Raw genomic sequence first — 24,702 nt, forward strand, 5'->3', positions numbered from 1 at the left:
TTTCAAATGGTAATTTCTTTGCAGAAAAGGATGAGGGAACTTAAAACATCATTGCCTCTCATGAGTTACATGGCCTTTCGGACATTAGGTTCTAATTCTTAGAGAAGTGGAATCACTTTATTGAGTGAATAAATACAGGGAAGAAATGATTGTCATCTCTTCCTCACATTGTGCCTTCATTTGGTTTGACTGCTTATTTCTTCCTTTTATTTTTCAGATAAGGGTGAACAGGAGAGAGGCAAGTCCTGATAATATTTCACACTTGGTACCTTGTGATGTTTCATCTCTTTGACTTTGGTCTTCAACTCTCAGTGACCATCTTCCTCCACTGCAAAGTAGATATGAATTTACATTGTTTTTCTCTCATTTTGTCAACATTTCAACTGAAGTGTTTCATCTTCATGGGTTATTCAGTGCTCCATTACTTTTGCTTTCATTTGTCCCATCTGTACAATTTATGCAAACATTCGCTCTTTGTAAAGTGTATTTAAATATGAACTTAAGTGTTAAACTTTGCAATTTTTAACTTTCTGATCTGAAAGCTTAGCTCTTTGTGTTTTTTTTTTTTCAGTGAAAATTACATTGATTTTTCATTGTATTTCACAGAAGAAATTCAGAAAAAAATATTATAAAGTATCTTTGACATCCCTGTACTCCCAAAACACTATAAAATGCCTGTTTACTTGATGTTTTAAACATACCCCAACTTTTCCTCAAATGTCATCAATGGTTTGCACTCTACAGTATTTCTACCATTCTAAGGCAATATTTTGCGTGTCACCTTCTCCCATATCCCTCTCTTTTCTGGTCCTTGAAAGCCTGAATAAAATCTGAAGTGATTCATTGATGAAGGTCATCCTTACACTGCCCTAAAATCTGGGAGTAGTACCGAGATTTTTTTTTTTTTCTAATTTTTTTTTAATATCCAAAGAGAATCATTTTCATTCCTACTTTTATTAACACAGTTGTTAATATGGACAACTGCAATTACTTCAGCTATTTGTGAAAAGATTTTATATTGCTAGAAATGTTAAAAATAGTACATATTTCTAACTTGAATATTTTACATGAATGAAATCATAATCTCTGTTCTATAATGTTCCATAAGATTTTTTTCCATAAAACACAAAATTATTCATTAAAATTTAATATCCTATTTTTTTCTAAGGACATTTTTCAGTATACATTTGTTTTCAGAGGAAATTTATCTCTTTGATGCATGTAGCAGAGTTCATGTAGTTATTGCTACACATAATGTTTTGAGCATATGGGTGATGTTTTTCTCTTTGGTTCCTCATCTCTTCCAAACAATTGCTTACATGGGTTCATATTTACATTTCTTTGAGAAGGTGCTCAAGATAAGATGAGCTTCTTTTTGGTGTGAACTAACATGCCAAAGAATGCTCAAACTACCGCACAATTGCACTCATCTCACACGCCAGTAAAGTAATGCTCAAAATTCTCCAAGCCAGGCTTCAGCAGTACATGAACCGTGAACGTCCAGATGTTCAAGCTGGTTTTAGGAAAGGCAGAGGAACCAGAGATCAAACTGCCAACATCCGCTGGATGATGGAAAAAGCAAGAGAGTTCCAGAAAAACATCTATTTCTGTTTAATTGACTACGCCAAAGCCTTTGACTGTGTGGATCACAATAAACTGTGGAAAATTCTGAGAGAGATGAGAATACCAGACCACCTGACCTGCCTCTTGAGAAACCTATATACAGGTCAGGAAGCTATAGTTAGAATTCGACATGGAACAACAGACTGGTTCCAAACAGGAAAAGGAGTATGTCAGGGCTATATATTGTCACCCTGCTTATTTAACTTCTATGAAGAGTACATCATGAGAAACTCTCGGCTGGAAGAAGCACAAGCTGGAATCAAGATTGCCAGGAGAAATATCAATAATTTCAGATATGCAGATGACAACACCCTTATGGCAGAATGTGAAGAGGAACTAAAATCCTCTTGATGAAAGTGAAAGAGGAGAGTGAAAAAGTTGGCTTAAAGCTCAGCATTCAGAAAACGAAGATCATGGCATCTGGTCCCATCACTTCATGGGAAATAAATGGGGAAACAGTGGAAACACTGTCACACTTTATTTTTTTGGGCTCGAAAATCACTGCAGATGGTGATTGCAGCCATGAAATTAAAAGACACTTACTCCTTGGAAGGAAAGTTATGACCAAACTAGATAGCATATTGAAAAGCAGAGACATTACTTTGCCAACAAAGGTCAGTCTAGTCAAGGCTATGGTTTTTCCAGTGGTCATGTATGGATGTGAGAGTTGGACTATGAAGAAAGCTGAGCACTGAAGAATTGATGCTTTTGAACTGTGGTGTTGGAGAAGACTCTTAAGAGTTCTTGGACCTCAAGGAGATCCAACCAGTCCATTCTGAAGGAGATCAGTCCTGGGTGTTCTTTGGAAGGAATGATGCTAAAGCTGAAACTCCAGTACTTTGGCCACCTCATGCGAAGAGTTGACTCGTTGGAAAAGACTCTGATGCTGGGAGGGATTGGGGGCAGGAGGAGAAGGGGACGACAGAGGATGAGATGGCTGGATGGCATCACCAGCTCGATGGACGTGAGTTTGAGTGAACTCCAGGAGTTGGTGATGGACAGGGAGGCCTGGAGTGCTGCAATTCATGGGATCGCAAAGAGTCAGACACGACTCAGTGACTTAAGTGAACTGACCTGAACTGAACTGAAAATAGCAATTCACCAAAAATAAAGTTATATCATCATTGCATACGAAAATGTTACTAGTGGTTCCTAAGAACAAATCCTGCATTTTTCTAGAAGTACTTCAAAACACTCGAATTCACTCCTTGTGGATATTTTATGTGAGATGATGATTTATATTTAGCAGCAGCAAAGGACATTATTAAAGGTAACCAATCAAATCATAACAGCGCGAGTAGTTGCCAAATAATTTGAGAACATTTTGAAAAGGTAACCACCACTAATACACCTGAAATTTTTCCTCAAGTCAGTGTATAAGTTTGTTCTCTAAATCTCTGACTGTATTTCTGCTTTGAAAATATGCTCATCTGTACTATTTTTGTGTATTCCACATGTAAGTGATATTATATGATATTTGTTTTTCGCGTTCTGACTTACTTCACTCTGTATGACAATCTCTAGGTCAATCCAGAAAAAATATAGATCAATGAGAGGACAGAAAGTCCAAAGATAAATCCAAGCATGTGGGATCTTAGTTTTCTGACCAGGGATCCACCTCATGCCCCCCTGCAGTGAAAGCACAGAGTTTCAACTACTGAACTGTCAGGGAAATCTCCCTAATAATATCTGAAATAGCACTCTAGTGTTTGAATTGTGTTTGCATTTGATTCTGAAGAAAACAGGCAATACAGTCCCCATATGAGTACTGCTTATCACAGAGGAAGACCTGACCTAGCTCCACCCATGTTGTCATTTTCAGTCTTGTTTCTTTGGCATCAAAGAGGTAAATGGAAGTGAAAAACAAAACAAAACAAAACAAAACAAACAGTTCCTCTGTCTTCTGAGAAGACTATCAAACCTTCATTGAGAATGGTGCCAATTCTCAAAAATTTTGGTCAGGTTGAGCCACATTGTGAGAAATGGAAGTTACTCAAATGTTTGTCCTTTTCCTTTCCTGTCATTGCACCTTCATTTTGAATGAATTTTGAGAACTTTAACTTAATATTTTATCAATAAGTGTGAAGAGAAAAATCCCAAGTCCCACTGATGTATTCCCCTAGTTAAAGTTGCATGTTTTTCTGGTACCATTGTCTTCATTTAGGCATTCATTGATAGAAACATACATAAAACAGTTTGCAAATAAAGATGATGTGAATAGAGGCATCCAGTAACCTAATTCTATATTTACTGCTAGGAGCAAAGGCTTAAGATTCTTGATTTTGTGTTTATGGTGAACTTAAATAACTAAGCTACAATAAAACTGAGAGCTGACTATATATTTTCAGTAACCGTTAAGAAACTTATTAGAACAAGCTTATTGAATAATAAAAGCCTAAATAAAGTCAAAAGGTACACAAAATTTTTGAAAGTGTAACTACCTGAACTAATATTTCTAAACATCTTTCTTCATTTAGAAAATTGACTGTGCTTGTCTTTTTTTTAAATAGAATGTTCTATGTTTGAAAGACAGCAGCTTTCAGCCACTATTGAGTTTGTTTTGTGTTCATGATGTGCAAACCTGCATGTGTTTCTATGTATACAGAAACAGTTAACATCAGTTTCAGGTTCTTTAAAATATTTTATTTTTCTTCATGTTTGTTTTCCATGATATTCATATGATGCTTTCCATTTTATTTCCAGATGATCTTCTGAGAAAACTTGGTAAGTTTGTAACAATTCTTCACTCCAATAACTTCCAGTGACTGCTACCACTGTATTGAACATTCCCTGTCTTTCTATCATTATGTCATTCATTGGCTCACTTTTCACGTGGACCGTCATTCACTTCTGTACAGTTTTGGATATGATCCTCTTTCTTATTTCATCATTTCCGTTGTTTTTTCCCCTATGTCTGTCATTGCTCATTGCATCTTTTCTACCTTTCTTCCTTATCACATTGGCTTTGTCTGTCTTCCAGAGACTTCCCAAATGGTATCATGATTTTCTGAGATGAAGGGACTGAATTCATCAGCGCATGGTTACCATGCTCTCTTTATTTTCTGAGAAATGTCAGTTACTTTAGGATGTTTACAAGTACCCAAGTTGAAGGGGGTGATTACTCTGTTAATATTTCCCAATGCTTAAGAGAAAGAGGATTCTCAGTTTAATGATGAAGTTTCTCCCTCCATTGTCCTGTCAAAGATCTTGTAAAATCCAATGCCATCCACTGGATAGTGTGAGATTGAATCTCACTCTTTTACTATTCTTGAACAAATTACTCAAATGTTCCAGTTCTACAAACAGTTTACAATATTTTCTTGTCTTTTTCCCATCTATGTATATTATTTATACTTTGAAATTTTTATCAATGCTATTATCATTTTTGCCAACTGCAATGTCTTTTCAGTAAGTAAACAATATATTGTATCTCAAAAGAAAATCTTGTATATTTCAAAATTCAGAACTATTTATGTAAATGAAAAGGGAACTATTGTACTAGAATAATTCCGATTTTTTTTTCCCACAAATCACTTCAAATTTCAAAGTTTAACATCCTCCTTTTCTCCTTGATATTTTTCAATTACATCTTGGTTTACATACTGGATAAATCTTGGGGACATAATCCTTAAAAGGCATTTGGCAAGCTTCAAATGAAAACAGCTACAGATCAATTTTCTGACAGAGGGGTACTTTAACTATTCACATATACATCATACTTATAGTACCACTTCATCAATGTGAGTATGTATGTCTTTTGTTATGAAAAATGTGGAAAGTCAAATTCAAGACCAAATATTGATTCAGTTTATCCCAGAAGAATTTCCACTTTACCATGATTTACTTTTGTATGGTAATTCTTTTGCAGAAAAGGGTGAGAGAACTTAAAACAGCATTGCCTTTCATGAGTTACATGGCCTTTGAAATGTTAGGTTCAAAGTCTTAGAAAAGTGGCTTCATTTATACTAAATGAATAAATAATGGAAAGGAATCAAATTATTGTCTTTTCTTCCTCACATTGTGCCTTTGTTTGCTTTGCATGGTTAATTCTTTCTTTTAGTCTTTAGATAAAGGTGAACAGGATAAATGTAACTCCCATTAACTTTTCACACTTTGTACTTTTGTTATGTTTCATCTCTTTCTTTGACTTTTCTTCAACTCTCAGTGATCATCTTCCTCCACTGCAATGTACATACCATATAGCTTTACATCATTTTTTAAATCTCATTTTATGACTACTTTAATTGAAGTCTGCCCTCTTCATGGGTTATTCAATGTTTCATTAGTTTTCCTTTGATTTGTCCCATCTGTGCAATTACACAGACATTTCATATTTGTAGAATATATTCAAGTGTGAAATTACCTGCAAAGCTTTGCAATTTTAAAATTTCTGTTCTGAAAGTTTTATCCAATGTTTTGCATTCATTTGATTTAGAAATCTATTTACTCCCATTTAGTGTTTTATTAGCCACTCTTTCATTTTACTTGATAAAAGTAAGGTTCATTGAGAAATGAGTTAAATTAAAAGTCTCATAAAATACAGTTATTCATTAAGCAGTTGAGAAAATTGTGAAAAGAGGCACCCATGAACCTGACACTGATGTCCTACCAGAGCAGTAGCTCAGAATTCTGTAATTCAGTGTTTGGTCATTTCATATGGCAAAGCTACCACTCTCGGACAGTTGAGTGAATGGATTTAACAGTACACAGATCTCTTATTAAAGATAGAAATCTGAGTAACAAAAGAGTATATACTACCAAAAGGAATCATAAAAATTTTATCAAGTAATTACCAAGTATTTCTTAAGTTTTCTCAATTCAGAAAATGTATCTCTTTTTCCCTTCTTCATTTGTTGAATACTATTCTTTTCTTAAAAGGGAATTTTCAAACACTGCATCCTGTGTGTGTTGGTATAAGTGTGTGTGGTTTTGAGTGTTTATTTGCCTCCTGATAATTTAAATCTGCATACAATTTTCAACAAATCTGAACTTTCATGTTTCTTTCCAGTGAAATTTATATTGACTTTTCATTGTATTTTACAGAAAAAACTCCGAAAAAAGATGGTAAAGTATCTTTGATATCTCTCTACTCTCAAAACATTTTAAAAGGCCTGCTTTCCTGATGTCTTACACAAATCCCAGCTTTCATCAATATGCCCTCATTGGTTTCCACTCGCCAAGATCTCTACCATTCTAACGCAATGTTTGTCTTGCCAACTTCTCTCATACTCCTCCCTTTTCTGGTCTTTCAAAGCCTGAATAAAACCTGAAATCATTCACTGGTCAAGTGTAAACTTGAGAGTCCTTCTTAAACTAGCTAAAGTCTAATAATCCCAGGTGTGCATATACTCACATTTTTTTCCTGGAATTTTTTATATCCAAAGAGAGTAATTTAATTTCATTCTTATTTACTTTTATTAATGCAATTGTCAATTTAGCCATACTTCAACTATTTTGGAAAGATTTAAAATTTTTAAGAATGATAAAGAAAAGCACAAATCTCAGATCTGAATATTTTAGGTGAATGTCACCATAAATTATTGTCCTGCAAGGCCTCTATAAGTTATTTTTTGATAAAACACAAAATTATTTATTAAAACTTTAATATCTTATCTTTCTGATGGCATTTTTCAGTATACTTTTGTTTTCAGGGAAATCAAATTTATCTCTATAATTCATGCATCAAAGGCTAGGTAGTCATTGCTACAGATACTGTTTTGAACAAATGGGTGATTTTTGTCCTCTGGTTCCTCATCTCTTTTTAACTAACTCTGTTGGCATGGGTGCATGTTAACGTTTTTCCTGATAAGATGATTGAGATGAGATGAACTTCATTTTGACATGTCCTAATCTAGCAATTCACCACAAAGTTATGGCTTCATTTTTAACATAATGTGAATATAGGTTCCCAAGAAACAAACACTGCATTTTCTCTAAAGCAGTTCAGTATTCTCTAACTTATTATACACCAAAGCTACAACAAATATGAGATGTGATTATTTATATTTAACAGCAACCAATAAATTTATTAAAGCTAACAAACCAAATAATAATCACTCAAGTAAGTCTAATAAATTAATAACTTATATAAGGAAAACCACTAGCCCTATCATTCCTGAAACTCTTCCTCAAGTCAGGAAGATCACTCCTTTTCCTTTTATTATTTTTTGATCAGTGTTATCAGGACATAAGGAAGCTTTCAGCTACATTGGTACATGTGTGTGTGTCTGCACATGTGTGTGTATGTATCAGTGTTGGTCTATATCCTGTAACCTTTACCATTGTATGTGAATATTTCACTAAATTTGAATTCTTTTGTGTTTCTATGGCATGATTTTTACAGTAGTTTTCTGGTTTTATTTTTCAGATGACTTTCAGAAAACATTTGGTAAATATATCTGACAGCATTGATATTCCAAAAGACTTTAAATTATCCATTCTCAGCAATTTGAATATTTTCTGTTGGCTTGCTTACCTTTTTCCTGGATGTCCACTCTAACTTTCCAAATTATTTGTTTAGGAGCTTCACACATATTAAATTCTCTCCACTTTTATGACCCTACAGATGATTCTTTCCCAATGCTTCCTTTTTCATTTCCTATGTCCCTTCCCTCTAAATATTGTCCCAGTTTATCATTCAGAGTTTTGCTAGTTTCATTATAAATTTTGTGAGATGAAGAAAATGGGACTGATTAAAACATGGTTTACATTCTGTATTTATTACTCGGAGCACTTCCATTGACTTGGAAAGTCTGTCATGTTTTCAAAGTTCAAGGGGTCATTGATATGCCATCAATACCTCCCCAAACTTCATGAGGTAAGACAAGACTCCGTATTCACTGAGTGAAGTTTTTCCAACACTTATCCTTTCAAAGACTGTGTAAATTCAGGTGTAATTATTGGACAAGTGTGGGCTTTAGACTCGTTCTTCCAATGACTTTGACCATTTATTAGAGTCTTCTCTCAAGTTCACAAACCATTTGCTGAGATTATTTTCTCTCACACCAAAGTAATTTTACTGTCCTTCTCTTGCATTTTATTGACATGATTTTTAACTTGTCAAACTGCAATAACTTTAAGGGTTTGTATTGTAAATTGAGCAAAGTTCATTTATAACGCATTTCTCCATTCTGAAATTTTATGTGAATGACATGAGAGGCTAGAGTCCTAAGATATTCCTAAATGTTTGCTTAAAGAAATACTAATATAACCATTAAAAACTTAATATCCTTCCTTTTGTAGTAATATTTTCAGTTATGTTTTTGAATACAGTTTGAGTGAAAGTAGCAAATGTATTTCTTTTATGTATGAAGTATTCCTCCTATGAATACTGCTACTGATGGAGTTTTAGCTAGATGGGTGTTTTTGTTGTGGGCATCCTCATGACTCCTGAAGTATCTGACTCCTGTATGTGTGCATGCTTGCATTGTATTCTTGAAAAGAATAGTACAGTGAAAGAAGTTTCAATGGAATGTATATGAACAATATTTATTCCCAGAAGAAGTCCTTTTCTACCTCTTTTTATAGCGTCATTGTTCTATCTTTGTACTTTTTTTGGCTAAGATCAAGTGAATCAAGAGGTGGTGGTGGCAGGGGAGGATACAATAAAACATGCCTCTGGGGGGCAAGATGTCCTTAGAAAACTTTGCTCCCAGTTCTAAAAGTACTTCTTTGAAACTTGGAGCAAACTATAGAAGCACTCCACATTCCTGTCATCTTCCCATGAGAATGTACCCAAATGCTTGTGGATTTTTTACCCTACTATACTTATAGAATTACTGAAAGCTTGACATTCTCCTTCTCAATAACACTTCTTCTTTTCTTTTTTTTTTTTTTACAGAGGAAGTGAAATGTAGGGATTACTTTAAAGTATTTTAGCAGGCTTCATGTAACACGTGGTACACATAGAACTTGAGACAATGAACACATTTTTTGCTTCCTAATAACTTCTTAAATAGCTTTCTTATAAGCTGTGTAGGCAACTGATTCTGAAAAAACTGGAAAGCAATGCAGTACCCGTGATAGGTATTGTTTATCCCAGAGGAGGTTCTGCCTCCTACTATAGTGTCTTTTTCAGTATTATTTCTTTGGCACCAAGGGGTGAATAAAAGTTAAAAAGCTTTCCTCTGATTTTTGAGATGGCCATTAAGTCTTTTCTGAGAATGGTGCCAGTTCTCAGAAAATGCAAGTCAGACTGTGCCATAGTGTAAAGCATGAAAAATTTTCAAATATTTGCTCTTCTCCTTTCCTGCCCTGGTAGTTTCATTTTGGATGTGTTTTAAGATCTTTCCCTGTTTATGATATCAATAAATTTGAAAGGAAAAATCCCAAGTCCTCTAGGTCTAGTCAAAGTTTATATCTCTAAATTATTGGCATTTTCAGTGACTGATGTGAAAGTTTTACAACATGTGTGCTAGTCATGTGATTTGGAACATTTGAGTAATATATTCAAGAACAGTAAACGAGTGAACTCTTTCCCACACTTACCTAGTGGATTACTCGTTTACTGTTCTTGAATATATTACTCAAATGTTCCAGTTTTAGGTTTATTTTATATTTCCCTGTCATCTTCCCATATAGCATTCTTTATTCTTTTCTATTTTTATTCATGCAATTATTATTTCTGCAAACTGCAATGTCTTTTCAATAATTAAACAAGGAGGTTGTATCTTGAGGAAAATTGATAAATGATATATCTCAATTTTTAGGACTTTTTATGTGAATGACAAGGAAAGCTGTTGTCCTAGGATGATTCCAAAATTTTTGTTCATGCTGCTGCTGCTGCTGCTAAGTCGCTTCAGTCGTGTCCAACTCTGTGCGACCCCACAGACAGCAGCCCATCAGGCTCCCCTGTCCCTGGGATTCTCCAGGCAAGAACACTGGAGTGGGTTGCCATTTTTGTTCATAAAGCACTTCAAATTTCAAAGCATAACATCTTCCTGTTCTAGTGACATTTTTCGATTACCTCTTGATTTACAGACTGGACAGAACTCGGGAACATATACTTTTAAGACATTTAGCAGGTTTCATATGAATACAGCCACAGATCAAATTTCTGATAAAGGAATACTTTCATTATATACCTTTTAATCACATTTGTAGTACCTATTTCATATATTTGAGCATGTTTTCACTTGTTATGGGCTTTAAAAAAAGCTGGAAAGCCCAATTCAAAACCAAATATTGATTCAGTTTTTCCCAAAGGAAGTTTTCATGTGGTAATTCCTTTGCAGAAAAGGATGAGGGAACTTAAAACAGCATTGCTTCTCATTAGGTACATGGCCTTTGGTACATTAGGTTCTAATTCTTAGAGAAGTGTTATCACTTTACTGAGTGAATAAATAATGGAAGGAAATTAAATTATTGTCTTCTCTTCCTTACAATTTGCTTTCATTTCATTTGACTGGTTGTTTCTTCCTTTTATTTTTCAGATAAGGGTGAACAGGATAAAGGCAAGTCCCAAAACTATTTCACACTTGGTACCTTGTAATGTTTCATCTCTTCCTTTAACTTTGGTCTTCAATTCTCAGTGAGCATCTTCCTCCACTGCAATGTAGATATGAATTTACATCATTTTTCTCTCATCTTATAATTGTTTCAACTGAAGGTTTTCCTCTTCATGGGTTATTCAATACTTCATTACTTTTGTTTTCATTTGTCCCATCTGTATAATTTATGCAGAGATTTGCTCTTTGTATATAGTGAATACAAATATGAACTTAACTGTAAAATTTTGCAATTTTTAAGTTTCTGATCTGAAAGTTTAGTTCTTTGTGTTTCTTTTCAATGAAAATTACATTAATGTTTCATTGTATTTCACAGAAAAAATTCAGAAAAAATATTATAAAGTATCTTTGACATACCTGTACTCCCAAAACCTTTTAAAATGCCTGTTTTCCTTATATTTTAAACATATTCTACCCTTTCATCAATATGTCATCATTGGTTTGCACTCTACAATATTTCCACCATTCTAAGGCAATATTTTGCATGTCACTTTCTCCCATATCCCTCTCTTTTCTGGTCTTTGAAAGCCTGAATAAAATCTGAAATGATTCACTGATGAAGGTCATCCTTACACTGCCTTAAAATCTGGGAGTAATACCCAGATTTTTTTTTCCTGAAATATTTTTATATCCAAAGAGAGTAATTTTCATTTTTACATTCATTAACAGAATTGTTAATATGGACAACTGCAATTGCTTCAACTATTTTCAAAAAGATTTTATATTGTTAGAAATGTTAAAAATAGTACATATTTCTAACCTGAATATTTTATGTGAATGAAATCATAATTTCTGTTCTGCAATGTTCCATAAGAGTTTTTCCATAAAACACAAAATTATTCATTAAAATTTAATATCCTATTTTTTCTAAGCATATTTTTCAGTACACATTTTTTTTCAGAGGAAATGTATCTCTTTGATGCATGCAGCAGAGTTCATGTGGTCATTGCTACAGATAATGTCTTGAACATATGGGTGATTTTTTTCTCTTTGATTCCTCATCTCTTCTCAACAAATTCTGTTTGCATGGGTTCATATTTGCATTATTTTGAGAAGATTATTGAGATAAGATGAGGTTCTTTTTTTCATGAACTAAATTAGCAATTCACCATAAATAAAGTTATATCATCATTGTATAACAAAATGTTAATAGTGGTTCCTAACAACCAAATCCTGCATTTTTTTCTAGAAGTAGTTCAGTACACTCTAATTCACTCCTTCTTGATATTTTTTGTGAGATGATGATATATATTTAGTAGCAGCAAAAAACTTTATTAAAGGTAATCAATCAAATCATAACAGCCAAGTACTGTCCACATAATTCAAGAACATTTTCAAAAGGTAACCACCACTACTAATACACCTGAAATTTTCCCTCAAGTCAGCAAGATTATTCCTTGTCTTCATTTAATTTTTCATCAGCACCAAAGAAAGCTGTCAGCTACTTTGGCACATTGTATACACCTGCATATGTTTGTGTGTGTGTGTGTTTAAATCTTGTTACATTTATAACTGTATGTAAATTTTTTGCTAAATTTAGTTTTCCTTGACCTTTCATCCTATTATACTTACCTGTTTTTGTTTTCTCTTAATTTTTCCGGTGTTCTTTGGGAGAAAATAGGTAATTATCCCTGAAGATATTTTTGTTTAAATAAGTTTTAAACAACCATATTTTTGGTTCTTTCATCATTCTCTCTTTTTATCTATATGCCATCTTTTGATATGGGGCTTCCCTGGTGGCTCAGATGGTAAACAATCTGCCTGCAATGCAGTAGACCCAGGTTAGATCCCTGGGTAGAGAATATCCCCTAGAGGAGGAAATGGTATCCCACTCCAGTATTCTTGCCTGGAAAATCCCATGGACAGAGGAACCGGGCAAGCTACAGCCCATAGAGTCACAAAAGAGTTGGACAACACTGAGCAACTAACACGTTACATTCACTTCATCTTTTGGCTCACGCTTTATCTCTTTATCTACTCTTTTCTCCTCAGTGTTTTCATTTATGGACTTTTCTCATATTAAATTCTCTCCATCTATTAGCCTAGACCTGTGTAAGTCTTTCTCAGAACATCCTATTTCATTTCCCATGTTCCTTCCCTATAAACATGGTCTTATTCTGTCATCTAGAGTCTTCTCAGTTTCACTATGAATTTTGTGAGATGAAGGGGATGAAACTGAGGGCACATTGTTTACAGTCTGTATTTATTTTCTGGTACACTTTCAATAACTTAGGCTTTCTGTCATGTATTCAAAGTTCAGGCGGCCATTAACATACCATGGATACCTCCCAAGCTTTATGAGATAAGACTCCACACCTGCTGAGTGAATTTTCTCTGACTCTTGTCCTTTCAAAGACTGTGTAAATTCAGGTGTAACTCATAGATACAGCGTGGGCTTTAGGCTCACACATCCAATGCCTTTGGTCATTCATTAGTCTTCTCTCAGGTACAGATATTTTGCCTACTATTTCCTGGGTTTATTTTCCCTCATACCACAATAATTTTCCTGTCTTTCTCTTACATTTTATTGATATAATTATTGATGTGGCAAGCGGCAGTAATTTCAAAGTGTTTGTGGAAGGACTCTGTATACTCAGCATGATTGTTTACAACGTATTTCTCCATTTTGAAGTTTTATGTGAATGACATGAGAGGCTAGAGTTCTAGGATACTCCTAAATGTTTTTTTTAATGAAACGCTAATATAACCATTAAAAGTTTAACATTCTTCCTTTTATAATGATATTTTTCAACTATATTTTTGCTTACAGATTGAATGTAAGTAGGGAATACATTTCTTTAATGCATGAAGCATGCTTCATAGGACTACTGCTATGGATGGAGTTTTAGCTAGATAGGTTCTTTTGTTGTAGATTTCCTCATGACTTCTTAAGTACCTTAAGTACTCATGTATGTGTACAAGTTTGGATTGTATTCTGATGAAAGAGAAGATCCAATGAAATATATATGATTTATGTTGTTTATCCCAGAAGTCTTATTCTACCTCACAGTGTCATTTTCCATCTTTACAACTTTTGAATCAAGTGCGGTGTGTGTGTGTGTGAGTGAGTGAGTGATATACCATTGCTACTGTTTGACAATGGAGCAACGTTTGACATTGCTCCTCTGTCCTTCAGAAATCTTTGCTTCCAATTTAAAAAAATATTGATCACTTTGAAACTTAGAGTAAGCTATAAAAATATCACAAATTTCTGTTCTTGCATCATATGTAGATAACTTTTGGTCACAGTTTTTATAGTTGTTTTATTTTTTTTATATCACCCTAATAGTAATTTTAAACTTAACATCCTTCTTTTCTAGTGAAAAATTTCAATTATAATTCTGTTTTCAAAGGAGGTGATGATATTTAGGAATGTATTTCTTTAATGCATTTAACAGGATTCATTGCTATTACTATACATTTTTTGAAAAAGAATGCTTTTTCTCTTTGCTTCCTGTCTCTCTTTTTTTCCCCCAATTTTTATTGGAGTATAGTTCCTTTACAATATTGTGGTAGTTTCTACTGAACAGCATAGTGAATCAGTAATATGTATATACATAGCCTCACTTTTGATTTCCTTTCTATTTAGGTCACACCACAGAGCATTGATTAGAGTTCCCTCTGCTATATAGCAGGTTTCCATTATCTATGGGTGCTAAGTTTAATATACATAAAATTATGGCAAAAATAAAGAACAAGGCAAGGCAATGTACAATCAATACATGACACAGATTCTAAGTCCTGTTAATGTTTAGCAGAAGTAAATATTGCCTTTAAGAAGAATAGAGATTTTTCCAAATTTTCTGATACTCATTTCATTCATTTTAGTCAATGGCCAAAGGAAATTTCAGACCCGAGGATAATAAGCTTTGCCATTTGAAGGGCTGTTAGAAGAGAAGAAGATTGCTTTATTAGCCACATAGTGATAGTTTTAAAAGCCAACAATTTATTTAAAAATATAAAGACCTATTTGATAATGAACATTTTTCCTGCTCTTTACTTAGCAGGATATGATATATTTTAATTTCCTTATGATAATATATAACATTTAAAAATAATATTGAATAGCTTTCTTTTTTAGGTATTGATATAATTAAGCATGGATTTCCCAGGTGGTGCTAGTGATAAAGAGCCTGTCTGCCAATGCAATAGACTTTTAATTTTATTTTGCATTCCCTTGTCATTGTCATATTATTTCCTAAATTAACTTGTTTATTTTATTTGGAGACTAATTACTTTACAATATTGTTGTGATTTTTGGCATACATCAACTTGAATCAGCCACAGGTGTACATTTTTTAAACTATTGCTATACATCTTTTGAAAAAATGAGCACCTTTTCTTTTTGCTTCTTTATCTCTTTTTAACTTGTTCTGTTGTGTAAAATTGTGAGTTTGCAGTTTATTCTGAAAAATGTAGAAAGTCCATTACAGGACCAGTGATGGACATTGTTTATCGAAGTAGTCCTTTCTACCTTTCTACCTCCTTCCCCAGGGTCATTTCCTGTCTTGATTCCTTTGACACCAAGGGGTGAATGAAAGTAAAAACAATCTTTTCCTTGATGTCTGGAAAGGTCTTCAGATCTTATAGGAAATGAGGTCATGTTGAACCAAAGAGTAAATTATGAGAGGTTTTCAAATTTTTCTTTATTTTTTCGTCATATTGGAACATTATTTTGAATGTATTTTGAGTTCTGTTTTCTTTTTTTTTTTAATTTTATTTTATTTTTAAACTTTACATAATTGTATTAGTTTTGCCAATTATCAAAATGAATCCGCCACAGGAATATACATGTGTTCCCCATCCTGAACTCTCCTCCCTCCTCCCTCCCCATACCATCCCTCTGGGTCGTCCCAGTGCTCTAGCCCCAAGCATCCAGTATCGTGCATCGATCCTGGGCTGGCATCTCGTTTCATACATGATATTTTACATATTTCAATGCCATTCTCCCAAATCTTCCCACCCTCTCCCTCTCCCCCAGAGTCCATAAGACTGTTCTATACATCACTGTCTCTTTTGCTGTCTCGTACACCGGGTTATTGTTACCATCTTTCTAAATTCCATATATATGGGTTAGTATACTGTATTGGTGTTTTTCCTTCTGGCTTACTTCACTCTGTATAACAGGCTCCAGTTTCATCCACCTCATTAGAACTGATTCAAATGTTTTCTTTTTAATGGCTGAGTAATACTTCATTGTATATATATACCATAGCTTTCTTATCCATTCATCTGCTGATGGACATCTAGGTTGCTTCCATGTCCTGGCTATTATAAACAGTGCTGCGATGAACATTGGGGTACACGTGTCTCTTTCCCTTCTGGTTTCCTCAGTGTGTATGCCCAGCAGTGGGATTGCTGGATCATAGGGCAGTTCTATTTCCAGTTTTTTAAAGATTCTGCACACTGTTCTCCATAGTGGCTGTACTAGTTTGCATTCCCACCAACAGTGTAAGAGGGTTCCCTTTTCTCCACACCCTCTCCAGCATTTATTATTTGTAGACTTTTGGATCACAGCCATTCTGACTGGTGTGAAATGGTACCTCATAGTGGTTTTGCTTTGCATTTCTCTGATAATGACTGATGTTGAGCATCTTTTCATGTGTTTGTTAGCCATCTGTATGTCTTCTCTGGAGAAATGTCTATTTAGTTCTTTGGCCCACTTTTTGATTGGGTCATTTATTATTCTGGAATTGAGCTGTAGGAGTTGCTTGTATATTTTTGAGATTAGTTGTTTGTCAGTTGCTTCATTTGCTATTATTTTCTCCCATTCTGAAGGCTGTCTTTTCACCTTGCTAATAGTTTCCTTTGATGTGCAGAAGCTTTTAAGGTTAGTTAGGCCCCATTTGTTTATTTTTGCTTTTATTTCCAATATTCTGGGAGGTGGGTCATAGAGGATCCTGCTGTGATGTATGTCGGAGAGTGTTTTGCCTATGTTCTCCTCTAGGAGTTTTATAGTTTCTGGTCTTACGTTTAGATCTGTAATCCATTTTGAGTTTATTTTGGTGTATGGTGTTAGAAAGTGTTCTAGTTTCATTCTTTTACAAGTGGTTGACCAGATTTCCCAGTACGACTTGTTAAAGAGATTGTCTTTAATGCATTGTATATTCTTGCCTCCTTTGTCAAAGATAAGGTGTCCATATGTGCGTGGATTTATCTCTGGGCTTTCTATTTTGTTCCATTGATCTATATTTCTGTCTTTGTGCCAGTACCATACTGTCTTGATAACTGTGGCTTTGTAGTAGAGCCTGAAGTCAGGTAGGTTGATTCCTCCAGTTCCATTCTTCTTTCTCAAGATCGCTTTGGCTATTCTAGGTTTTTTGTATTTCCATACAAATTGTGAAATTATTTGTTCTAGCTCTGTGAAAAATACTGTTGGTAGCTTGATAGGGATTGCATTGAATCTATAAATTGCTTTGGGTAGTATACTCATTTTCACTATATTGATTCTTCCAATCCATGAACATGGTATATTTCTCCATCTATTAGTGTCCTCTTTGACGTCTTTCACCAGTGTTTTATAGTTTTCTATATATAGGTCTTTAGTTTCTTTAGGTAGATATATTCCTAAGTATTTTATTCTTTCCGTGGCAATGGTGAATGGAATTGTTTCCTTAATTTCTCTTTCTGTTTTCTCATTATTAGTGTATAGGAATGCAAGGGATTTCTGTGTGTTGATTTTATATCCTGCAACTTTACTATAGTCATTGATTAGCTCTAGTAATTTTCTGGTGGAGTCTTTAGGGTTTTCTATGTAGAGAATCATGTCATCTGCAAATAGTGAGAGTTTTACTTCTTCTTTCCGATTTGGATTACTTTTATTTCTTTTTCTGCTCTGATTGCTGTGGCCAAAACTTCCAAAACTATGTTGAATAGTAATGGTGAAAGTGGGCACCCTTGTCTTGTTCCTGACTTTAGGGGAAATGCTTTCAATTTTTCACCATTGAGGATAATGTTTGCTGTGTGTTTGTCATATATAGCTTTTATAATGTTGAGGTATGTTCCTTCTATTCCTGCTTTCTGGCTGGTTTTTATCATAAATGGATCTTGAATTTTGTCAAAGGCTTTCTCTGCATCTATTGAGATAATCATATGGTTTTTATTTTTCAATTTGTTAATGTGGTGTATTACATTGATTGATTTGCGGATATTGAAGAATCCTTGCATCCCTGGGATAAAGCCCACTTGGTCATGGTGTATGATCTTTTTAATGTGTTGTTGGATTCTGACTGCTAGAATTTTGTTAAGGATTTTTGCATCTATGTTCATCAGTGATATTGGCCTGTAGTTTTCTTTTTTTGTGGGATCTTTGTCAGGTTTTGGTATTAGGGTGATGGTGGCCTCATAGAATGAGTTTGGAAGTTTACCTTCCTCTGCAATTTTCTGGAAGAGTTTGAGCAGGATAGGTGTCAGCTCTTCTCTAAATTTTTGGTAGAATTCAGCTGTGAAGCCATCTGGACCTGGGCTTTTGTTTGCTGGAAGATTTTTGATTACAGTTTCAATTTCTGTGCTTGTGATGGGTCTGTTAAGATTTTCTATTTCTTCCTGGTCGAGTTTTGGAAAGTTGTACTTTTCTAAGAATTTGTCCATTTCTTCCTTGTTGTCCATTTTATTGGCATATAATTGTTGATAGTAGTCTCTTATGATCCTTTGTATTTCTATGTTGTCTGTTGTGATCTCTCCATTTTCGTTTCTAATTTTATTGATTTGATTTTTCTCCCTTTGTTTCTTGATAAGTCTGGCTAACGGTTGTCAATTTTATTTATCCTTTCAAAGAACCAGCTTTTGGTTTTGTTGATTTTTGCTATGGTCTCTTTTGTTTCTTTTGCATTTATTTCTGCTCTAATTTTGAAGATTTCTTTCCTTCTACTAACCCTGGGGTTCTTCATTTCTTCCTTTTCTAGTTGCTTTAGGTGTAGAGTTAGGTTATTTATTTGACTTTTTTCTTGTTTCTTGAGGTGTGCCTGTATTGCTATGAACTTTCCCCTTAGGACTGCTTTTACCGTGTCCCACAGATTTTGGGTTGTTGTGTTTTCATTTTCATTCGTATCTATGCAAATTTTGATTTCTTTTTTGATTTCTTCTGTGATTTGTTGGTTATTCAGCAGCGTGTTGTTCAGCCTCCATATGTTGGAATTTTTAATAGTTTTTCTCCTGTAATTGAGATCTAATCTTACTGCATTGTGGTCAGAAAAGATGCTTGGAATGATTTCTATTTTTTGAATTTACCAAGGCTAGCTTTATGGCCCAGGATGTGATATATCCTGGAGAAAGTTCCATGTGCGCTTGAGAAAAAGGTGAAATTCATTGTTTTGGGATGAAATGTCCTATAGATATCAATTAGGTCTAACTGGTCTATTGTATCATTTAAAGTTTGTGTTTCCTTGTTAATTTTCTGTTTAGTTGATCTATCCATAGGTGTGAGTGGGGTATTAAAGTCTCCCACTATTATTGTGTTATTGTTAATTTCTCCTTTCATACTTGTTAGCATTTGTCTTACATACTGCAATGCTCCTGTGTTGGGTGCATATATATTTATAATTGTTATATCTTCTTCTTGGATTGATTCTTTGATCATTACGTAGTGACCGTCTTTGTCTCTTTTCAGAGCCTGTGTTTTAAAGTCTATTTTATCTGATATGAGTATTGCTACTCCTGCTTTCTTTTGGTCCCTATTTGCATGGAAAATCTTTTTACAGCCCTTCACTTTCAGTCTGTATGTGTCCCCTGTTTTGAGGTAGGTCTCCTTTAGACAACATATGTAGGGGTCTTGTTTTTGTATCCATTCAGCCAGTCTTTGTCTTTTGGTTGGGGCATTCAACCCATTTACATTTAAGGTAATTACTGATAAGTATAATCCCGTTGTCATTTACTTTATTGTTTTGGGTTCGAATTTATACACTGTTTTTGTGTTTCCTGTCTAGAGAATATCCTTTAGTATTTGTTGGAGAGCTGGTTTGGTGGTGCTGAATTCTCTCAGCTTTGCTTGTCTGTAAAGCTTTTGATTTCTCCTTCATACTTGAATGAAATCCTTGCTGGGTACAATAATCTGGGCTGTAGGTTATTTTCTTTCATCATTTTAAGTATGTCTTGCCATTCCCTCCTGGCTTGAAGAGTTTCTATTGAAAGATCAGCTGTTATTCTTATGGGAATTCCCTTGTGTGTTATTTGTTGTTTTTCCCTTGCTGCTTTTAATATTTGTTCTTTGTGTTTGGTCTTTGTTAATTTGATTAATATGTGTCTTGGGATGTTTCGCCTTGGGTTTATCTGGTTTGGGACTCTCTGGGTTTCTTGGACTTGGGTGATTATTTCCTTCCCCATTTTAGGGAAGTTTTCAACTATTATCTCCTCAAGGATTTTCTCATGGTCTTTCTTTTTGTCTTCTTCTTCTGGAACCCCTATGATTCGAATGTTGTAGCATTTAATATTGTCCTGGAGGTCTCTGAGATTGTCCTCATTTCTTTTAATTCGTTTTTCTTTTATCCTCTCTGATTCATTTATTTCTACCATTCTATCTTCTAATTCACTAATCCTATCTTCTGCCTCTGTTATTCTACTATTTGTTGCCTCCAGAGTGTTTTTAATTTCATTTATTGCATTATTCATTATATATTGACTCTTTTTTATTTCTTCTAGGTCCTTGTTAAACCTTTCTTGCATCTTCTCAGTCCTTGTCTCCAGGCTATTTATCTGTGATTCCATTTTGATTTCAAGATTTTGGATCAATTTCACTATCATTATTCGGAATTCTTTATCAGGTAGATTCCCTATCTCTTCCTCTTTTGTTTGGTTTGTTGGGCATTTATCCTGTTCCTTTACCTGCTGGGTATTCCTCTGTCTCTTTATCTTGTTTAAATTGCTGAGTTTGGGGTGTCCTTTCTGTATTCTGGCAGTTTGTGGAGTTCTCTTTATTGTGGCTTTTCCTCGCTGTGTGTGGGTTTGTACAGGTGGCTTGTCAAGGTCTCCTGGTTAGGGAAGCTTGTGTCGGTGTTCTGGTGGGTGGAGCTGTATTTCTTCTCTCTCCTTTCGAAGAGTTGGGTTGCTTTTCTGGGTGCCTGATGTCCTCTGCCGGCATTCAGAAGTTGTTTTGTGGAATTTACTCGACGTTTAAATGCTCTTTTGATGAATTTGTGGGGGAGAAAATGTTCTCCCTGTCCTACTCCTCCGCCATCTTGGCTCCTCCCCCTCTGTTTTCTTTTTTATGTGAAGAGGAAAGCATCAAGTTCCCAGCGTAAAGACAACTTCCTTGCCTACTTAGTCATGGATTCATTCTTTTCTGGTATCTTTGTCGTCAAGTCTCTATGCATGCTTTTATGTGGCTTTGTCTTGGTATTTTGTCTTTCCAACTGAAATTCACCATCTTTATTTCTCATTCAATTTCTTCCATTATGATTTCATATTTTGTTTTTTAATTTTTATTTCTTTAATTTTTTAATGTTTCAACTGGCATAAACGGTCCCTTCATGCCATGTAAATTTATTAACCATACATTACTAAAGTACTGGTATTCTCAGAGACTATTTTGAAAGCTTTTCCCACATGTGCCCAGGTCATTTAATTTCAATTTCCATATGCTGTGTCTAGAGCATCAATTCCTTACTTTCATGTGATTTAATTAAGATGAACTTTATTTAGCCATGAATTGAAATAGAAATCTACATTTTAAGAAGTTATAGTTTACTCAGTTGCTGAAAACTTTGTGAAAGAAGCACTCAGGAAACTAACATGATATTTTTTTATTAGTAGTGGTTCAGACTCCTTTAATTCAGTGAGTGTGACTATTTGTACAATAAGCATTGACTCTATATTTAGTACCACTCAAGGAACTTATGAGGGCTAACCTCTACGAAATAGAAATTTAACAATTTGAATCAAGGTAATTTTATAAGATAATAATTGGCCGAAATAATGATTTTCTTCCAATAGAGAAAGTTCATTCATTTTTCTCCTTTTCATTTTTTAAAGAAATTATTTGCAAAAAAAAAAAAAAAGAAATTGCATAAAAGCACGATGTCAGAAACATTTTTTAAAAGTTACCATATTACTACTGTTCCTAACATTTTTCCTAAGTAAATTCATTCAGTTTTTTCTTTTGTAATCCTAACCAATATTCTCCTGAAAAGGGTAGCTTTCAGCTGCAGTTTGTATATGTGTGTGTGCTTGCATGTGTGTGTGTGTTCTGTGGGTTGGCCTGCATCCTGGTACATTTAACATTGCATGTGAATTTTCATCAAATCTGTATGTTCTTTCTTTTCTGTTCTCTAAAACTTATTTGGATCTTTTCACTTAATTTTTCTGACCAGCTTTTGAAAAAATTTGGTAAATTTCTCTGACAACTTTTACACTCCGATAAGACTCTACATGACTGCTTCCTCAGAGTTTTTCACATTGCCTTTCCTTTTATCTATACACCATCTTTTGGTATGCCCTACCCCTCAATGTCTGCTATTTTCTCTTTTTTTGTTTCATAAACATCATCCATATTAAGTGTCTCAATTACTGCTTTTCTACCCTCTGTCCTCATTCTTTTCCATCCCTTTATTTTTTCAGAACACAGGTTCCTGACCTATAACACTGCCTTTTTTTATTCTGTAGAGTCTCGCCAGTTTCCATGTGAATGTTGTGACACAAAAGGGAAGAGACTGATGGGTACATGATTACACTTTGCATATATTTTCTGAAAACTGTCCATTGTTAGTGCATGTGCCATATATTCAAAGTTCAAAGGCCATTACTATACAGTTGCTATCTGCCCAAAACTTAGGAGATGAGAACTAAGACTTCATTCTTTCTCAGTGAAGCTTCTTGGTCTGTGGTCCTTTTAAGGACCATGTAAACTCAGATATCCTTCATGGTTCCAGTGTGGTATTCAGGCTCCCTCTTCCACTGCCTTTGATCATATCACCCAGGTGCCCTAAATAACAAACATTTAATGGTATTCACTGGGTTTATTTTCTTTCACACTATAGTAATTATTCCATTTTTTTCTTGTATTTTTATTCTGACATAATTATTAATTTAGTAAACTGCCCTTATTTTTAGATTTTGGTAGAAGAACTTTTAATTTAAGGAAATATACAACAGATTTCCCAATACTGAAATGTTATGTGAATGACATGAGAAACTATACTCATATGATACTCCTAAAGGATTTTTTCATAATACAGTGATATAAACATCCAAAGTTTAGCATTCTTGATTTTCTAATGATGGTTTTTCAGTCGTATTGTGTTTACAGGTTTAATGAACTTAGAAACATACCTCTTCCATATACCGAAGAGCCTTAATAAGTCTACAGTTACAGATAGTATTTTATTTTTTTAATTTTATTTTATTTTTAGCAGGCATGTATTTTTATTTTATTTTTAAACTTTACATAATTGTATTAGTTTTGCCAAATATCAAAATGAATCCGCCACAGGCATTGAATCCAACACAGGTATACATGTGTTCCCCATTCTGAACCCTCCTCCCTCCTCCCTCCCCATACCATCCCTCTGGGTCATCCCAGTGCACCAGCCCCAAGCATCCAGTATTGTGCATCGAACCTGGACTGGCGACTCATTTCGTACATGATATTATACATATTTCAATGCCATTCTCCCAAATCTTCCCATCCTCTCCCTTTCCCACAGAGTCCATAAGACTGTTCTATACATCACTGTCTCTTTTGCTGTCTCCTATACAGGGTTATTGTTACCATCTTTCTAAATTCCATATATATGCATTAGTATACTGTATTGGTGTTTTTCTTTCTGGCTTACTTCACTCTTTATAATAGGCTCCAGTTTCATCCACCTCGTTAGAACTGATTCAAATGTATTCTTTTTAATGGCTGAGTAATACTCCATTGTGTATATGTACCACTGCTTTCTTATCTATTCATCTGCTGATGGACATCTAGGTTGCTTCCATGTCCTGGCTATTATAAACTGCTGTGATGAACATTGGGGTACACGTGTCTCTTTCCCTTCTGGTTTCCTCAGTGTGTATGCCCAGAAGTGGGGTTGCTGAGTCATAAGGCAATTCTATTTCCAGTTTTTTAAGGAATCTGCACACTGTTCTCCATAGTGGCCGTACTAGTTTGCATTCCCACCAACAGTGTAAGAGGGTTCCCTTTTCTCCACACCCTCTCCAGCATTTATTGCTTGTAGACTTTTGGATCGCAGTATTTTAGACTGACTGGTACTTATACTGAAGGCTTCTTTGCGTGTGTGGGTGCGTACATGCTTGGTCACTTCAGTTGTTTCTGATTCTTTGTGATCCTATGACCCATATCCCTCCAGACTCCTCTATCCATGGGCTTCTCTAGGCAAGAACACTGGAGTGGATTGTCATGCCCTCATCCGGGGGATCATCTCAACCCAGGGATTGAACCCATGTTGCTTATGTCTCCTGCATTTGCAGGTGAGTACTTTACATTCAGGGCCACTTGAGAAGCCCATAGGCTTTTTTGTGCTCAGTTGCTTAGTCGGGTCCAACTCTTTGCAACACCATGGACTGAGGCCCGCCAGGAATTTTCTTTCAGTTCAGTTCAGTCACTCAGTCGTGTCTGACTCTTTGTGACTCCATG

General features: G+C 34.7%; 1 protein-coding gene across 6 annotated transcripts in view; it reads left to right on the forward strand.

Moving 5' to 3' along the window:
• The window catches only part of LOC133236440 (butyrophilin subfamily 2 member A1-like), a 130,197-nt gene that overhangs the window by 90,314 nt on the left and 15,181 nt on the right, over positions 1-24,702 (forward strand). For 5 of the 6 annotated variants that reach the window (XM_061398462.1, XM_061398461.1, XM_061398465.1 and 2 more), the window contains 4 exons: positions 4,327-4,347; positions 6,667-6,687; positions 7,991-8,011; positions 11,055-11,075. In XM_061398462.1, the coding sequence (XP_061254446.1) occupies positions 4,327-4,347; positions 6,667-6,687; positions 7,991-8,011; positions 11,055-11,075 (84 nt within the window). The remainder of the gene's footprint in view (positions 1-4,326; positions 4,348-6,666; positions 6,688-7,990; positions 8,012-11,054; positions 11,076-24,702) is intronic. The other variant, XM_061398464.1, reaches the window with a different exon arrangement.

Source organism: Bos javanicus, chromosome 23 (genome assembly GCF_032452875.1).
Source record: "Bos javanicus breed banteng chromosome 23, ARS-OSU_banteng_1.0, whole genome shotgun sequence".
Lineage (NCBI taxonomy): Eukaryota > Metazoa > Chordata > Mammalia > Artiodactyla > Bovidae > Bos > Bos javanicus.